This window comes from Poecilia latipinna, unplaced genomic scaffold, assembly GCF_001443285.1.
Source record: "Poecilia latipinna isolate Pla-1442-1.1 unplaced genomic scaffold, P_latipinna-1.0 Scaffold775, whole genome shotgun sequence".
In the NCBI taxonomy this organism is placed as follows: Eukaryota; Metazoa; Chordata; class Actinopteri; order Cyprinodontiformes; family Poeciliidae; genus Poecilia; species Poecilia latipinna.
In genome coordinates, this window is record NW_015113391.1 from 4,472 (window position 1) to 22,804 (window position 18,333).

The 18,333-nt window shown below is 37.4% G+C and overlaps 1 protein-coding gene across 1 annotated transcript in view; it reads left to right on the forward strand.

The window, feature by feature from the left end:
* The window catches only part of LOC106955898 (uncharacterized protein C8orf34 homolog), a gene marked incomplete at its 5' end in the record, with an annotated part of 38,741 nt that overhangs the window by 3,479 nt on the left and 16,929 nt on the right, over window positions 1-18,333 (forward strand). Inside the window, 4 exons of the mRNA XM_015046330.1 lie at window positions 290-375; window positions 509-582; window positions 9,552-9,678; window positions 16,420-16,916. Coding sequence (XP_014901816.1) covers window positions 290-375; window positions 509-582; window positions 9,552-9,678; window positions 16,420-16,916 — 784 coding nt within the window. The remainder of the gene's footprint in view (window positions 1-289; window positions 376-508; window positions 583-9,551; window positions 9,679-16,419; window positions 16,917-18,333) is intronic.

An 18,333-nucleotide genomic window follows, 5' to 3' on the forward strand; every position in this document is an offset into this window, starting at 1 on the left:
ATTTCCGGCCCCCCACCAGAGAAGGGAAAAGTTATGTGGCCCTCACAGGAAAAGGTTTGGGGACCACTGCTCTAAACTAACCCCTGTGTGTCTTCTTTCACCATCCCACGTTTTACAGCAGAGATTATGAACTCAGAAAAAAAATGTTTCCACTTGTCTTATCGCTTCAGAATGATGGAAACCGACTCGTCTCGTTGTTATCTGACGCTCGGCTTCTAAACATGCATTGCATCCACAGTTCTCTGGCCTTGTGTACAACTTTGTATGTTTTGCGTGTTGTTGTTTCTAGGCTGCAGGGAGACACGCTATCGAACAGCCGATCTGAAGAGGATCACAGACCTCACATATCTGAGCAAGCTGTGCCTGACATCTCCTGTGAGTTTCATAACATAGTGGGGGGGGGGGGGAAATTTAAATTTTTTTTTTTGGTTGCATATTTGTATGTTTTTGTTACTCTGCGCTGTGTTCCTCTTGCTTCCCTCGTTATGAATGGATTCATCTGGAGCAGCGCCAGTGCCCGGGGTGGACACTGTGGCGAGTCGACTTCAGGAATGTGAGGCCTTATCTCAAGTAACAGGCTCTGTAAGTGTCCTTCCCTGCACCCATTGCCGAACAATTAAGATCACTTTACAAGCCATCAATTACCTCGTAGCTCTCTCTCTCCTCGGCAGCTTTATTGTCTGATATTGAGTGGAAACCACCTCGAGCTTCTTGTTAACAAAATTCTGCGACAGAAAACGATCCATCGTCACGTGGGGCATTTTAGCCTCACGGAACAATTGATGGTGGAAAACAACCGATATCCCGAATTAGACATCTACCTGATATCGCTCTGCTTAACTCTAGCTAAAAGCATTTAATGAAACTTTACGTTAACTCTGTGGTGGTAGGTATTTACTGCACAGTTCACGTCGCACATTTCAAGCAAGCAGTGTGTAGCTGGCCCAAACCAGACCTCTATAAAGGCAGACGCTCACATGCTGTTAATAAAGTGTTCAGCTTAGAGGCTAGAGGCTCTCCGTAAGCACAATAAAAGCCAATACCTTTTTCATAGTCGGCCAATTTAATTGTTAGACGAGGCATTTTACTGTAGGTTTTTCTTTTAAAGAGTAGGAACAGTTTGGTGCCAATGCAGAGCGCCGTGTGTGGAGCAGATGCAGAGTGGCTCCACACTAACTGGGAGCAGACTTTCAGAGGCTGACTGAACAAAGCCGGAGTCTGATTTTTATTTTGCAAATAAAATTCTGAAAAGTGTGGCATGCATTTTGCATTTAGACCCGTTTCGCCGTGCTTTCACTGAATGAAATCCAGGGCAACCAATTACCCGCTGACATCACCTGACTCCAAAATCTTGAATCTTGGAGTACAATCACATTCAATAAATTGGAGGTTTACTGAACACTTCACTCATTTCAGTAACTCCATAAATAAGTCAAACATGATATAGATTATAATACAACACGTTCCAAAGGTTGCTTTTATTCTGATGAACTAGCTTCATTGGAACGCATGTTCTAATATATTGAGTATAACTCTCAATAAAGCTGCTCTGTGATGGTCTCTGACTTGGTTAGAGAACACATTGGTGAAGATTGGAGGCCAGAACTAAAAGCAATTGTACCTTTTTGACAAACTGTATAAATTGTCATTTGTTTACATTATCAATTTAGCCTAACTGAACTTGAGGCAAGAATTAGCAACAAATGTTGGTTTCTAGATACGCAAAGACGATAGAGTATTACTTATTTTAAAGGCAGAAAGCTGTTAGCAGGGCATTTCATGTCTAGCTGAATAATTTTCTGAAGTTTTCTGAACTACAGAACGACAGAAATCGTGTACTAATTAGTTGTTTATGTTTGAGGGATGGGGTGCTTAAATACACAATAATAAGAACAAAGGTTGACTTTGCATTTGTAGAAACTGGACTGTTTGTCTGTTGCTCCACTGGTTGTCGTTAAAGAGAAAAGAAAAAAGAAATAAATAAATAAAGATCAGACATTTCGGGCATATTTTATTATGGGCATATTTATGACTGTACATAAAAATGCACAATTTAAGCTTTACACAGTTCTATTTTGGGCTTTAAATGCCTGGTAATGTTGGAAAGCTAAAACTGTTAGTAGTTATTATTAGGCTCACAGACCCCCTGCCTCTGCCAGCTCTTTTAGGTGATAATTGCCTCATAAAGACGAATACTTTCCTAAAGCAATAGCCGGAGCAAATCCCCCTCAAAAAATGCTTCTATGACCTTCTTTGTAAGAGCTGGGTGATTGGTTTTAATCAGGTTTAGCTGTGAATGGCAGGCCTGTTATGGCCATAACATTTGAGAGAGTAAAGCGTTCACTTCTCTGATAGAAATAAGATAATTGGTGTGCTGCAATGTAATGTGCATGATAAAAAGCAGGAATTTTATGATGGTTTTGCTGCATGGCCTTTAAATATTTGGCATCAGCATAATTTGTCGCATACATTTTGGTTTTGCTGAGGCAAATCTCACAACATAATTTAAGCATTGTGGTTGAGTTATGTAGAGATGGTTGATTTTTAACAACTGTAGCATTTGTTTTTTATTACACAGGCACTCATAAATTACAAAATGTGCACGATTATTATTATTATTGTAATGATGAAAATCCAAAATAATGAGAACACAAAAAAAGTCAAATGAACCAATAGAAAAATAAAATCTATTTTGCAGAATTGATATTCTGAAGTATTTCAGAAGACGCCAAGATAAAGTTGATTTATAGGGTAGTTTTAACTTTATTGTTGTTAAAATGAACCTTATAAAAAAGTTACAGTTATTTTTTTACATGTTTTCATTCCCAACCTGATAGAGACAAAGATGTTACAACTAAACATTTGCAGATGTTCTCCACACTAACAGTGGATTTATTATGCAGCAACTTAATTTTTTCACTTTGTCTTGAAGCAATATTCTTCAGTGCGTCAATCAAATTTCTATAATCCTAATACAAGAAATTGACGAATCTTCAAAATCTTTCCATAAATGTATTTGGTAAAATAACATCAGATAATGTATAACTCAACATACATCTGAGCAAGCTGGGGTTACTAACAAATCTAGCTGAATTTCTGAGCTTGGGGACAATTCAAATCATTCTTTGATTTGTTGTAGGGATACCTGTAAATCACAAAGGCACTATTTCAGAAGAACAACATGCGAAGGTATTGGCTTTTAACAATACTGTCAAATTACTGATGCGTGTGTAAGTTGATAGTCTGTTACACTCGGACTGGTCGGCGTCATGTCTTTGGAATTCCCAAATGAAACTCTAATAGGGTTATTGTCAATATGCTATTTGTTTTTGGCTGCCTCCGGTACACAAGTCCATAAAGTTCATTAGGTGAATCTGTTGTGTGCCAAAACAAAAGGAAATGATTAGAAGTGCAACGTGGCCTCTCATAACCTGTCAGCTCTCCCCATTATCCCCAAAGCCAGAAGAGACCACGTTAGCCACTATAGTTGTAGAGAAAACAAAGCTATTGCTGTCTTCTTGTGAATTGTAAAACAGCAATCTGTTTTATAACGGAAATGCACTTTTAAGATTGAACAGTTCTTTTCAAGATAGTCAAAAAAGCAGGTGGTTAAATTAAATAAGAACAAATAAAGTGTCACGTTATTATCAGACATGCCACTCCTGCTTTGCAAAATGTAAATTTGAAAGTATTACTGTAATAAAAGCAACTGCTGCAGCTCATTTTTGTGTTTATAATGAATAGAAGGTTTTTGTCAACAATTGCATTTTAACCTTTTTTTTTTTCTTTTTGTCAACTTAAACTACCAGCAGTGTGCAGCATGTGCAGGAAACCCACTGCTAAGTTACTCTATGCTGCTGCTGGTGAAAACTCCAGGCCCTCTAGAATTTTTGCTAGTTTTTCATAAAATATTTAGGGATGATTAGATTATTTATTGATTGGTATTATTTTTTTTTAGTTATTTAACTGACTGATACCAGCAGTAGACCCATGCTTACCTTCCAGTTCAGTTGTTTTCCCTCGTGGTCGTAAAGGCAACTTTTATTTGCTTTACTCTGAAGCCGCAAGTCGTTTGAGGGCGATCACCATGGCAACAGCAGAACAACCAAAAAATAATTACTTATTATTCAGAGTCACATAATTTATTTATATAATTAGATGGCCTTTCTTGTGAAGAAAACAAGAGTTTAACGGCCATTAAGCAATCAGGATTTTCTCATTGTGGTGGTTGTTGAAGTTCACAGTGATTTGATTGGCTGCTGCTCCCCAGGAGCCCACCTCCCCAGCTACTGATAGAGATGGTTCTGTCCTTTGTCCAATGTTTTGGTGCTAGAGCTTCGCCAGTGGAAACTCAAATTAACCAGCTTGGTTTTAAAGGGCCTAGTGATTAAAATTAATCGCTGCTCATTCTGCTTCCCACTTGACACCTACTTGCAAACTTGTCCCATTGACCACTTCCCTGTGGAGATTTAGAGGAATAATAGCTGTGGGTTAACTCCAAACCAACAATTGCCATCTGAAGCAGATTATAAATGCCTAATAGGTATTAAACAATACATAAACAACTATTAAAGGAGGTTTCAGTAAGCCATAAAACACATTATGAAATAAGATGTGCATGATAGAAGTATGTTTCAGGTTGAACTTGTCTTGGTTACCATGTAAAATTTTTCTGATTATCTTTTTTTTTATCTCGATAACTGCACGCACAAATATTAAACTTTTTTTTTTTTTTTAAATAGTTCTTGTTTGTGTGCTAAGCCACACTGGCTCAAATCCCAGATTGTGGTGATCTTAAGAGCTGACCACACACACATAGCTGAGAACACACAGTACATATTAAGACTTCCATCCATTTTTTTTTTTTTTTTTTTTTGCTAACTTGATTTCAACATGCAAATAATAATGAAAAAAAGTTTGATCCATATTTGTCGTTTCCGCTTTTGTCTTAATTTTTTTTTCCTTTTGTGGTCACATAGAGATAAGGAGCATTATTAAAATATGGTTTTGCACCACTGATACAAATCTACTCTGTGAAAGTCTATCTGTTTGCTGGAGATGGGAAAAAACATGGTTCTTTTTTTTTTTCCCCCTTGCAGATTAAACAATCTAAACTTAGCCTCTAAACAAAAGGGAGGAAAAGCTTTATATTGTCTGGCATGAGATTTACGGCTGCAAACCGAAATTGAGATTGCTTCTCATGACTTCATGATGCATTTTCAGGCTCTAATCAAGACTGTTTTTGTTCGATTCATGTTTCCCAAATTACACTGAGCCATTTATGCTTTTTACATATTTCGTTGCTTTGCGTTATAATGCCTGACTGTACATGTAGATGTTTTCTATTGAACTTCCTAGAAACGTATGAGTTTACCAAAATCAATCAAGATGAGAAGAGATTTTGATTGTAGCGTTTGTTTATGAGTGGATGTTATCTGATTGGAGTAATTGTTTGCACTGTGTAAAGTTGTGTTGTTTAGGCTTTCAGGACTCCTGAAAACTGGTTGCCTCAGCCTCCAGGCTGGAGTCTCTGGGATAAACTTTGATTCTTGTAAGATTGAAAACAAGAGGGCATTGTACAACCCCCCCTCCCCCCCAAAAAAATAAAATAAAGCGTGGTTGTGTAGTAACAATTTCAAATATGTATTTGGTTTTCCTAAAGAATTTTAGCTGCAACGCCTTTTAAGTTAATATGTCACAGCCTGGTAATGACTTTACAGTGCATGGGAAATAAAAAAAATCGCATCATGTTGGTGGCCTTGGGTGCTGCTGCCGAGGATACCCGAAACGAGAGGCGGAGAAGATGATGTAATGCTGTTGGATTTGGGGAGATACCACCAAAGAAAAAGAAATAGCCGAGTAGTGGATTCAGTTATGATGTTCAGCTCACATCACTGCTTTATGAGGGCTGTAATTAAAGATTGGCTTGTGGTGATGTGGTTTTGCTGCCACGAAATGCTTCATGTGTCTGACAGGCACCAAGATCAATGTGATGGACTTGAAATTTAATGGTCAGCTATTCATAAGAGAATATCAGTTTTCCTTGTTTTGCTCGGATGCATGTTTAGTAAAAAACGGAGTACAGCATCTTGCAAAAAGGCTTCACATCCCTTCGACATGCTAAAACCATAAACTTCAACCGGTTTTATTGGGGTTTTATGAGACAGACCAAAACAAAGTGGTGTATAATTGTGAAAAGCAAGAAAAGAATACATGCACCATACATACACTTCTTTCTTTACAATTGCAATATTTTTACTATTGTAGCTACAGGTCAGGTATACATCTGCCAGCTTTGCATTTCTAAAGGCTGAAATTTTCTGTTTCCGATATTTCTTTGCAAAGTAACTTGGGTTCCTCCTGACTGTCAGGAGAGCTTCTGTAGACATCAATTCTTTAGTAGATTTGGGTCTGAGGCCATATTTTCAGAGATCCTCTGTCCTCTCACAGAGTTCCTAACTTAGCTTAAAGTCCCTGCCCAAGAGTCTTGGCTTCAGAGTGATTCAGCCAATTGCTGAGAGCAACTCTGAGTGAGGAGACGACAGAAATTCCTAGATTAGTGAGAAGATGTGGTTGACCCCTGTTGCTGGGTCCCTAGAAAGTGATTGGCTTCTTTTCTTCTTCTGCTAATCGTTTAACGGCGGTTGGCAAACAACTTAATGGAGCATTTATGCCATCAACTGGTAAAGAGTGTGGACAAAATGTCACCACAATTGCAATAAATGAAAATTATATCCTGTCATTCAAATTACTCAGTCTTATAAATGGAATACGAGCTGGTAGCTTTTCCTTCTTGAGCCTTTCTGAAATATACCAATACTCCACCCAATCCCCAATCTTTGCAGAATCTTTTTTGACACTCTTAGGCTTATAAAAACTCCCCGAGTACTCTTCGCAGTTTGTCATGTTATGCACTCTCTTAAGACCTAAGGTGCTGGTGGTCTTGGTTCTCATTATGCTGTTTGGTCACTAATGTTCTCTAGCAAACCCCCGAACAGTTGAATTTATACTGAGATTGAATTACTCACAGATGAACCTTATTTACCAATTAAGTTACATCTGATGTTAATTGTTGATACTGAATTGTACTTTGGGGCTTTGCAGCAGTTTTACTTCTGCTAAACACTTATGCACTACTTTGTAGTAGTCCATCTCATCAAATCCCAATAAAATACAATAGCGTGTTGTGGTATCATAAGAAAATGTTAAGATACTTAACGTTATAGAAATTTCTAAGCACTTTAGTAAGTCTACTTTATGCGTTTTAATAAAGTACAAATTTGAGTACATGTTCCCGCTCTAGAGATTTAAAATGTATATATTTTTAAATTTGGTTGAGGGAAGTTGTTCTTTATGGACAATAGGAAAGTAAGCTACATAAAAAATATTGGCTCCTCATGATCTCAAACTTAAAAGTAGAAACTGTACAAACAAAATCTATATCTTTATTTTTTTTTATTGTTTTCCTGACTTGTTTATGGAATCTACAAAACAAATGACTATATGCACCTGCTTGTTTCCACATTATTCTAACGTACCCAAAGCCAATGTTTGGAACTCATGTGAAGTAATTGGCCAATCAAGCACAAAATTTCCTCAAACAAAGATTTATGGCTGCTGTGTGTTTAGGATCACCCTGTTCAAAACTCCTATGCTTGTCAAGATTCCCTAGGCTCAGATTGATATTTTTATTAAGCATGGGCATTCAAATATAAGCTTATAAATCAGACCAGAACTGCCATCTCTTGTACTCTTTGGCAACTGGGCATGAGCACCATGACGCAGCTGGAAAGCAGCTAGGAAGATAATGCCAGAGTTTCCTCTGCCAAAACATCCCGTTTGGATTATTAATTTAAATTTGTATCTTTGAAGACTTTTTTTCAGTTGTATTCAGACTTGCAGCTCATAATAGTCGTATTTATTTTCATGCCCAAAGCTGAGAAATAATAATGATAAAAAAACAAAAAGCATGAAAGAAAGCGAGAACAAAAGTCAAAGTTGCGGAAGATCAATGAAATTACATTTGGAATGTAGAAATCGGGGAAGATTGCGTAAACGAATGGCCACGTAAAGAAAGTAGTGAAAGCAAAGGTCTCCAACTGGAATGCGAGTTCATGCGAAAAATATTTATATTAACATTTACCTATTTATCGCAAGGCAACCCTTTGGTGGACATCTTCCACGTCTTCCATTAAGAAAGTGGAGTCTGGGGATTTACGATCAGGACTCCAGCCTGTGGCGCAGAGGTCACTGAGTTCGTTAAAAAGCTCCTTGCTTGGATGAGATTCACCCAGAGTTCCTTACGTCCTTCCTTCCTACCAGGGAAGTGTTCAGGGTAGATTTGTACTCTCTTTTGTCTGATCTGGCCCTGGTTCCAGCAGTAAAAACACAGAGGGGGAGAAAACCTGCTGTGAGAAAAACCATTTGATTTTCTTCTTGCATACCAACCAGATTGGCTGCCAATGCTTTGGATAGTAACTCACAATGATGCCACTTTTACGGATGGTCATTGTCATCAATGTCGGGCTAAATATTTTACTTTTTTAATTCACAGTCAGCAGTTTGGAGCCTTGTACGGCCTTTTATTAATATTATAACTTTCTAGTACTGCTAGTACTAGTATTATCTGTGATAACTATAAACAACTTAAAAATAAGTTTTAGCAAGTTTTTTTTCTAATTTTTCTACCCCTTGGTAGCTGTGATGTCAGGTAAGATTAATTTTTTTATGCTTTGCGGACTTTATCATTGTGGTGTGTGTGTGTGTATATCAAAGGGCGATCCCTGAGTCTTGCTTTAGGAGTATGCTGAACATATCTATTACCAGATGTCTCAGAGCATCTCAACACTTAGTCAAGTCAGCTCTGTTTCTCATTAAAAGCTTAGCATATCAAATGATGTAAGCGCTGGCATCCGACGCATCATAACTTATCTTGTGCAAACTAAACAAACAGGTGGTGGGATTATGGCTGTCAAGTTTTATTTCTCACCTGTGCTTAGAGCTCACGAACACTAAATGCATTAACTCTATACATCATCCGGCCTCAGAAAAAAATAAAATTACGATTAGGCAAGCTTCCATTACTCAACTTGGCAAAGCTCAGTATGTCTTGCAGTTTTTTTTTCCACACAGATCACCAATATAGTGTGTGAAGATGTGTCTGAAATGAAATAACTTTGAAAAAGTTACATTTTGCTTACAGTTATAATTGGGCTGACGAACCTAATGCCAACACACCAGTGCGCAAAGGGTAAGGGGTCTCTGCTGATGGTTATAGAAAAATGTCCTAAACCACTACTGACTGTCTAGCGGGCCACATTCACTTAACAGAGTTCCCTCCATGTTGGATGCTTTCATCTACACTTGCTGTGGTTTCTTGTGTTTTTCTAAAGCCCATAAAATAATAATTGGTTCTTTTTTTTTTCCCCCTCAGCAGATATGGCTCAGATACTTTCGGCAATAGCTGAAAATTATATAAAGAGTTAATTGAAGGGTCTTTCTTCTAATGTGACTCGCTCATTTTGTTTTTTTCTGCTCCCCTCTCTAACTAGCGTCAGGCTGTCTGGGAGGCTGATCTGAAGTCTGCGAGAGGTGGGAGTTCTGTTGGGCAGACGGGGCTGCTGCTTGGCGACTCCCTCTTTTCCAAAGAGCTGGAGAACATGGGCAAACAGCTTGCTGGTAGGCAGCGCATGTGTGCGTGTTTCCACGACGTGCATGTTTTTGCAGTGTGTCTTTGTGCCTGCACAGTTGTTTTAGGAACTTCCAATGTCAATTATTTTCAAATGTTCTTTAATTTTTCTGTTCATTTGTTGTTTATTTCCAAAAGGGACAAGTGGTTAGTAACGCAAAACATACCAAGACCTTCTTATTCCTATGCAAATTTGCATTGCCTTCTACCAGATGTAGCCTTAAGAACAGAGTGACAACATTCTTTAGGGACAGATGATGTGAAGCAAAGCAAATTAACCACAATAAGATCATTAGGAATCAAAAGTTTTACACAGCTGCTGTATTTTTAAAGAAACAATTTCAGTTTTCGTTTAAAATTTGCCCACAGCTTAATTTGGCCTACGCTGGTAGGAAAGTCCACATATTTATTACATAAGTTACACTCTCATGAGCTTAATGACGAGTCTAAAAATTTTGCCACAAGTGCCACAGCACTCTCCTAATTTATACTCGGCATCTGCACAACTGCTACAATAACAACACTTTATCTCACACTTGTTATAAACAAACATGGCCCCCATGCGAAGAGGTCGGATGGTTGAAACTGAAAGTAAAGCTTTCAGTTATTACTGTGCTTGTAGGTACCTGATCACTGAGTGAGTGAAACATCATTCTGAGATGTTTAGTTGATTATTTGAAAAATAAATTTGTAACCCAAGACGGGGCATGTAACCAGAAGGTAATGTCCCCAGTCTTGACCCGCCGTGAACATGTTTTAATCAAATTTACTTGGCAGTGATGAGATCTGATAAGTTTATGTTTGTTACCAAACACCTTAAAGCATAAAATGGAGAAAGTTGCAGTAAAGACTTGTTGCATTTCACTGTCACTTGTGTCTGATGAGTGGCAAAAAAAAGGATAGATAATTTTATATCGTATCAGCTACTACAGGTCTGAAAATCACCAACCAAAAAGTTGCTGTTGCAAAAAAAAAAAAAAAAAAAAAATTTGTTTGATCTGCTGTTCCACATATGTACACATACTTTGGATTATTATTCATAGAATTTATGGGGGTATAGATTACAGCAAGGGAAAGGGTCTAGCCAAAGTATGTGTTACTTTTGGCCAAAGAAAGTGTTCCCTTTGGTGAAAGCATTGCAAAGAAATCTTTTTTTTTTCTTTTCTTTTTTTTTTTTAGCAAAAATGCTACAAGACAAAATAAAAATGTCACTCTCCACATGCTTAATATTTGTTTTAGCTCCAGTGATGTCAGGTTGATTTAATGAAACTGCTGAATTGGTTACAGCCTTTGCTATAGATTGACATATTCCAGGAATGTTGAATTGTTTTGCAATTTGACCTATATTATTCATGGTATCCAGTTCTCATCTTTGATATGTATGACATCTAAGAGAGTCTGAGGCTGTTTTCTGTCACCATTTTATCACATATGTATTGGTTTATGAAACAGATTGTAGTCTGGAATGTAGGCTGGAGGGAAAGGCGCCATTTAGTGTCATGTGTCACACACTTGTTTGTTTTTTTGCATGTCTTCCCACTCAGTTTGACAGCATCACACTGTGTAAAGAGCCTTTACATATCGTCACATACGAGAATTATTTGAAGCATATTGGTTGAACAAAGTGAAGGTGTTTTTTTTTTTTTGTCCACAAAGTAGCATATGTTTTTCAGATGACACAGAAAGACGATGATGATTTCTGTTAATGCAGAGATTGCCAAAAGCTTTGATTTCTATTTTTCATGTGTATTCATCATTCTGATGGAACTTTCTGAGCAAAGGCCTCATTCAAGATGTTTAAGCAAAAATAATTTAAATATTTCAGCTTGTCTCATGACTGAGAAAGACAATTTATTTTTGTTAAATACGAGCAAATTACTGTTCAGAAGAAATAACATCAGATTTTTCTCTTCAGGTTCAGAGTCACTGAATCGCTGTTGGTTAAAAAGTCACTAGACTGATTTATGCCTTTGTTTTGTTGCAGCATATTATGAGAATGTTTTTTTTTTAAACTGTTTACCTTTATTGCAGCCATGTGCATTTTACAGTCGTCAAATTACTTTTTTCACATAGAACCAGATTAATTTGGATATCTTTTGAAATAGTATGAAATATGACATCTTTTATATTTACTCAGAATTAGCTAGAATGTTTTAGGTAAAGTTTAAATACATATTTGTAGAACATTATTGGAAATCTGGTTGTTGTTTTTTTTTGTCTTACAAACTCATCAGAAAGTTTGAAAGACATGCAGTGGTGTTTTTACACAGAAATGAATCTGTCTGCCCTACAATGCTGTGAAAAGCCTCAAAACACTCAAAAATCTTTTGAGTCTTTTGTTTCTCTTATTCAAGTGATATTAATTACTTTTTTAAGGTACTATTCATCATTCAAATGTCTGATTTCCTTTTTCTTTATTGAATTTGTAAACAATGGTTGACTTGGGAAATTTGCCAATTTATTGTGAGAAAAATTATATAGAGGGTAACTGTGACTAACAAAGTTTCTCATATAATCTCATGGTTTAATGGATGCGTCTGGAAGTTCTCTAATTGTACCGAAGCTGAATTATCTTTTTATTGTAAACATTGCATTGTTGGGAAAGTATGCTTCGACCGTTTCGACTAAATTCAGAAGGTGGTGTTTTAATTTATCCAGCAGGCTTTATTCTGCATAGTTGAAGGCCTGGAGGCAAGTATGTCGTTAGTGCTCTTGTTTATTTTCAGAGGAGGGACCCAATAATCCTTGCATGATTTCCGAATGGTTTTATAGCGTGCTGTGGCCGTGTACTCTCAGCGCGTGCATCTGCTCCTTGATCAAAGGCTTTAATAGATTCTGTCTGTTTATGTTTCTCCTCGTCTCCTTCTCTGTCTTATTTTCCACTTTGCTTTCCTTTTCTGTCTCCTCAATCTGAAATTCAGATCACAACGACGCGAGCTTAATACCAGCTGTATTTTGATGTGTGTATTTTCCCCACGTCTTTGATCACCAGAAGCTGTCATTTTGCATCAGTTGCTGTAAAAGTAGAAACTGTGTTTACTGTACCAGCAGCAGAGAATCTTAAAAAGACGCTGCTTTTATTAGGCTGCTCTTTTAGTGTTCGGAAGTTTGCGGAGCTGGTTTACAGAAAGATCATGACTCTTGTAACCGTTTATGGAAGGGAGGAAGATTTACGAAACAAAAACATGTGGTGTTATCATTAGAATTGTAAATATCCTTCAGTGCAACACATCGGCTTTACGGGAACGGACAGCTAACGAACATATCCTGTTTACGGTTGAATATAATAATCGCATGAGAATTTATTAACACAGTGTAGGCGGTTAGCAACTCAAGCTAGAAAGTCATACAGAAACTGTTTTTATTTGAACCCTGTAACATTTATTTCAGTGTGACACCAGGGTGTTTCCCTGGATTTAGGTTCGGCCTTACGGTCAGGAGCTGTGCAGGCGTGTCAGCTAATTAGAGTGCTTCTTTTGAAGCTTAATTTAAATGCAACCAAAAGCTGATGTCATGGTACGATCTGAACTACCACACATTTAAACATCCTAAGAATATTTTGACCAAATGAAAAGGGTTATTTGTTACCTTATTTTTAATACAGTTTAAGTTGCACAAACAAAGGCTTGATGTCATGCAGAATACATGCAGATTATTGGGCCTGTAAACTACATTGTAAAAGTTTACTTTTGTTTTTCTTTAATCTTTCAGTGCAATATGTTTTTATAGTACTAGATCACAAAAAGTTATTTCAATGCATGTCTTCATTTATGTTTGTAAAATCCAGTCATACCGTCAGTTTGAATTAAGCTGATCAGATGTCCCATTTACTGAGAATGGAGGTGATGACAGAGGAACCAAACCTTTCCATTTGAACAATAAATAAATAAATAAATAAATAGTTATATAAACAGTGGTAAAGGTTTAATCTTTAAAAACTGCATGGAGTTAATAGCAGAAATTACTCTGTCAATGGCTGTCTTTGAAACATACAGACACATGCTAAACACTGAACCACTTGACCACTTGAGTACATGCTATGGAAAAACAACCTCCACAAAGTCCATTAAGATAATAGCAGCAATTGCTTTGTCATTGTCTCTGTCCAGAAAACAAAATACAGTAAACAGAAAACAACCGAGCCAGGACTACTTTATATGGAAAAGAAAAACATGGAGAGTACATAAAGTTAATTGCAGAAATAAAGTAAATCACGCTCCCCAGGAAGCCGAGATGACTAAACGTAAAATCATCGGATCAAAGGTACATTCGAAGAAAATGAGAAGCTAGGAGAATTCACATTTTCAGCTCATGGCAGACTGTGGGAAACAAATAGTCATGGCTAAACATCGAAGCTCTAAGCTAGCACCGTGTTCTATGGAAAATTAGATGAAAAATGGCATCAAAAAGCTCATTCAATTATTACATTATTTCTAGCACACAGGCACATACCAAATATGGAAGACAAATGAGAAGAGTTCATAAGACTAAACTCAACTGTATCTCCATAAGGCCTACCTTCCACTGAAAGCCCATCTAAAGTTAAAAATGCAAACATACTGTCAAATAAAAATGTAGATTAACCCTAAAATCTGTGTGGAAAACATCTGCAATTTTTTTTTCCACCCTAAGTTTAATGATGGGTAACACTGCAGACATCTTCTGCTTTGCATACTAAATGGACATTTGTCAGTGAGCAGCAACATGTGGTTCATATTAGCTTGTGGAAAATGTTGTTTGCATGGGAGCAAAAGCACCATTCACTCAAAAACAAGGAAGTCGAGGTTTATGGAATACTTGTCATGCTTCCTTTTGTTATTTACTTGACGCCACACATACACAGTTTAGGACTCGCTCCTGATGACTCACTTGTGAAATTATGCCTTGCACATGATAACTCCCAGACAGTTTTGTTGAAGACAAGATTGCCAACATTTGTATCAGAAACATAACAAATAAGGGGGGGAAAATGAGCCAGATGTTGATCCCACAAGTTGGCAGAATTTGGTCTTTCACAAACAAAAATTGTTTCTACAACTAGCAGAGAGGCAAACAAATTAGTTTTTGTCATGAAAGGGTAGAAAAACTTCTTGCATTCTGTGCTCACTGTACCTCATCTTGGGAGTTTTTTTTTTTTTCTGTTAAGGGGAAGCTGAATTGACCACAGTTTATAAGATCTATAAATATTGTCATCTATTACCCAGAAGAAGGATGAAAGTAAGCAAGTCTCACCCTCTTTAATGCTCAGTAAAATTTGTGAATCATCTGGCCAGTGGGACGTAGACCTGCGTATTTTGTTTGTTTTTTTTTGTTGTTTTTTTTGTGTTTGTTTTTTCCCCCCTTCTGAGTTATGATGAAAAGCAGGGGTGACGTTATGATGGAATCTTGGAAGATAATTTGATAGTGATCTGGGATTTGTACAGAGTACTGCAGGCACCATCACGAAGATCTGCAAACTGAGTCCAAATGTCAGTTAAATTTGTGGAAGACACTGATATCCACTTTAAATGAAATGATGTGAATAAATCTGTTATCAGAAATCTATTTCGAATGATTAAATCTTTTAAGCAAATTCATGAATACACATTAATAGAAGGAAGGAGGCTTTGTGTATTTCTTATAATAAATTTGTAATCATTAAAATCGTTCCACTTCAAATCAAAAACCATACAATAAAAACCACAGAGATCTAATGATTATCTGGAATTAAGTTAATCTTCTTACTTTTTCTCTGAGAACCGATTATTAGAAGTGAAAGAAACACAAACTAGAAAAAAACAATCTTCAATTTTTCTTCATTGGAGTGAGAAATTAGTAATGCAATAGAGAGGGGGGGGGGAGTCTTGCTTGAATTTTACTCCTGAACAGCTAAGTGGCTGATGAAAGAAAAACATTAATTGTAGCAAAATCTACACAGATGAGAATAACAAACAAAGAAAAATATGCAGTAAATCAGTCCTGGTTCTCACTCAGGCAAACCTTCGTCTAATTCTATTCATCTGAGTCTCAGAGCTCAAGTGCCTTGGGGTGCTGGCATCTCAGAGACCAATCATTAGGCCCTCATCAGCCAATCAGTCAGACTTTTAGGAAACGTATTGCCAAGCTGAGTTAAAGGTCAATCAAAAAAAGGGATTTGTTTTTTTTCTGCACTCTTTGCACTTTGGAGGGATTCAAGAATCCAAGGAATCAATCATCTGTTTCAACATTTAAGGTTTCAGACCTACAACCATTGTATTGAGTGATTCCATGTTTTTTCTTTTTCCATATTTATGATTAAATATTCTTAAATTAAGAAGGGATTATTTTAAAATCTTATCTGAAACTCTAATGAATCTAATGAATTTAGTTGCTCTCTGACATATTGACACTCAGATCAAGCTCTAAAGGATGACGAACATGGAAACATTGACATTTTGAGGTTTCAGTAAGCTGTGTGTGGAAAAGGGATTATAGCTAATCAAAAGGTTGGTCGGAGGTATTTTGAGGGTACTTAGAAAAATGCAATTAAATGACGTTAAAGGTCGGGTTTGTGGCGCTTATACGCACCATAATGAAGACGATAAAATATTATGTTCCTTGGTATGTTTTTTGAAAAAAAAATCTTCAACATAAAACAGTCGTCTTGTAGATTTTCTTAAATATATTTTCTTTTGCTCACTATTTGTAATATAACATCTCTCCTTTACATTTAAATAAGAACCTTGAAATTGAAACTCCTTTTATCATTTCAGAGGTTGAGAAAGACCTGGCCAAGCTGGCAGAAGTAGGAAAGATGACCAGTCGGAGCACCAACAATCCACATGGAAGTCTACTCCACACCCCACTACGGCACCGGACGCTACCAGACACTCTTCCTCTCACCAGCCTCATCTCTAGGCCTCAGTCTCCAGCCAGTGGCCTTTCAGGCAAGTCCTGTGGTATCGGCCTCCCCTTGCTGAGCCCCAAGCCCACCTCCCTATCTATGTCCATGTCAATGGGCCGGACCCCCAGCAACCCTGGCAGCAGAACTCAAACCCCCAGAACACCCAGCAGACCCCTGACCCCAAACAGCTTATTGACGCGCTCCTCCTTTAACCCCGCCGCTCATAAAGAAGTAACATTCCGGAGGTCAAGGAGCCGACCTGTGACGCCCACAAGTCAGCCGCCACTTCCTCGACCACTGCTCACCCCTCCGGGACTAAGTACCACAGACAGCCTTGGTGCCAGCCTTCGGGCGTATCTCTCTGAGGTAAGACGGCAGCAGATGAACATTTTGATTATGAAGCACACTGATCACTGTTTATGCACATCTTTTACTATAAATGTCCAAGAAACAGGTAATTGTGTTGAGCTGTATGTTGTCCTCTCTTTTATAAACATTGAAACATCAAATTAATCGTTTATATACTGGAAACAAATGCCAAAGGAATCCCACTGCCTATACATCATGTCTTTACTTGTATAACCACTGCAGTGGTTATATACTATAGACCGGTGGTGCCCAACGTCGGTCCTCGAGGGCTGGCATCCTGCATGTTTTAGTTCTCTCCCTGGCTTAACGCACCTGGTTCAAATGATGGCTTGTTAGAAGGCCTAAGAAGAACACTGACATGCTGAAATGGTTGTTACTACCACCAGGGAGAGAACTAAATCATGCAGGATGCCGGCCCTCGAGGACCAACTTTGGGGACCACTATCTCACAGTAACACATAATTGTGTTGCATGTGTTTTTTTTGTTGTTTTTTTCCACAAGTGTCTTTAAAGTGTGGTACGCATTTGTATTCAGTCAGTACTTTGTAGAAGTAACTTTTTTCTTTACTTACATTTTCATAGTGTCTCTACTAACTTTGCCCATCTAGAAACGGAAGGTTTTGTCTTTTCTTCTTTACAAAGACCTCAAACTGAGGAAGCTCAGATAGGGAACATCTCTTAACTTTATAGCCTTGGCTGTGTTTCAGGCATATTATCCTACTGGAAGCTGAACCTCTGCCCCATTATTTTGTAGGAAACCTTAACAAATTTTCTTCCAGAACTACCTTGTCCTAGGTTGTCATGGTGCAGTTCATTAGAACATCTGAATTTAGTTTGCAATTAGCATTTTTTTTCTTTAACATTTATTTCTTTAAAAAAAAAAGAAGAAGATAATTCCAGTAAAATCTGTTGAAGTTCCTGGTGGTGACATGACAAAATGTGAAAAAAAGAAGAAAAAAAAAAAATTAAACACTTGCACAAAACATTATAAATGTAAATTCTTGTTTGACAGACAGGATAATCCCTGGGTTTCCACAGGAATTTCCTGGAAATAATCATCACAAGACTCCAGAAAGTATAGGCTAGGCAAACAAAATGTCCACAAACACAAGGACCACAAATTGTTATTTTTGCACTTAGTTTTTGTATATTTTCTTAACCTTTAGACAGAGGCGGTCTAGCTGTTTACTTCTGCCTCTTTAGCAATCCTTGTGTCTGTCTGTTATGAGTAGATCCATGTGTGGACCATAGATACTGAAGGAAAGCACATCTTCTCTAGACGGCAAATAAAATCAGTGTTTAAATTGAAAATTAGCTTGTATACATCTGTGTAAAAAAAAAAAAAAAAAAAAAAAAAAAATAAAAATTTTTAAAATTGATATTTTTAACAAGGGGGACAAATTTGGAACGTTGT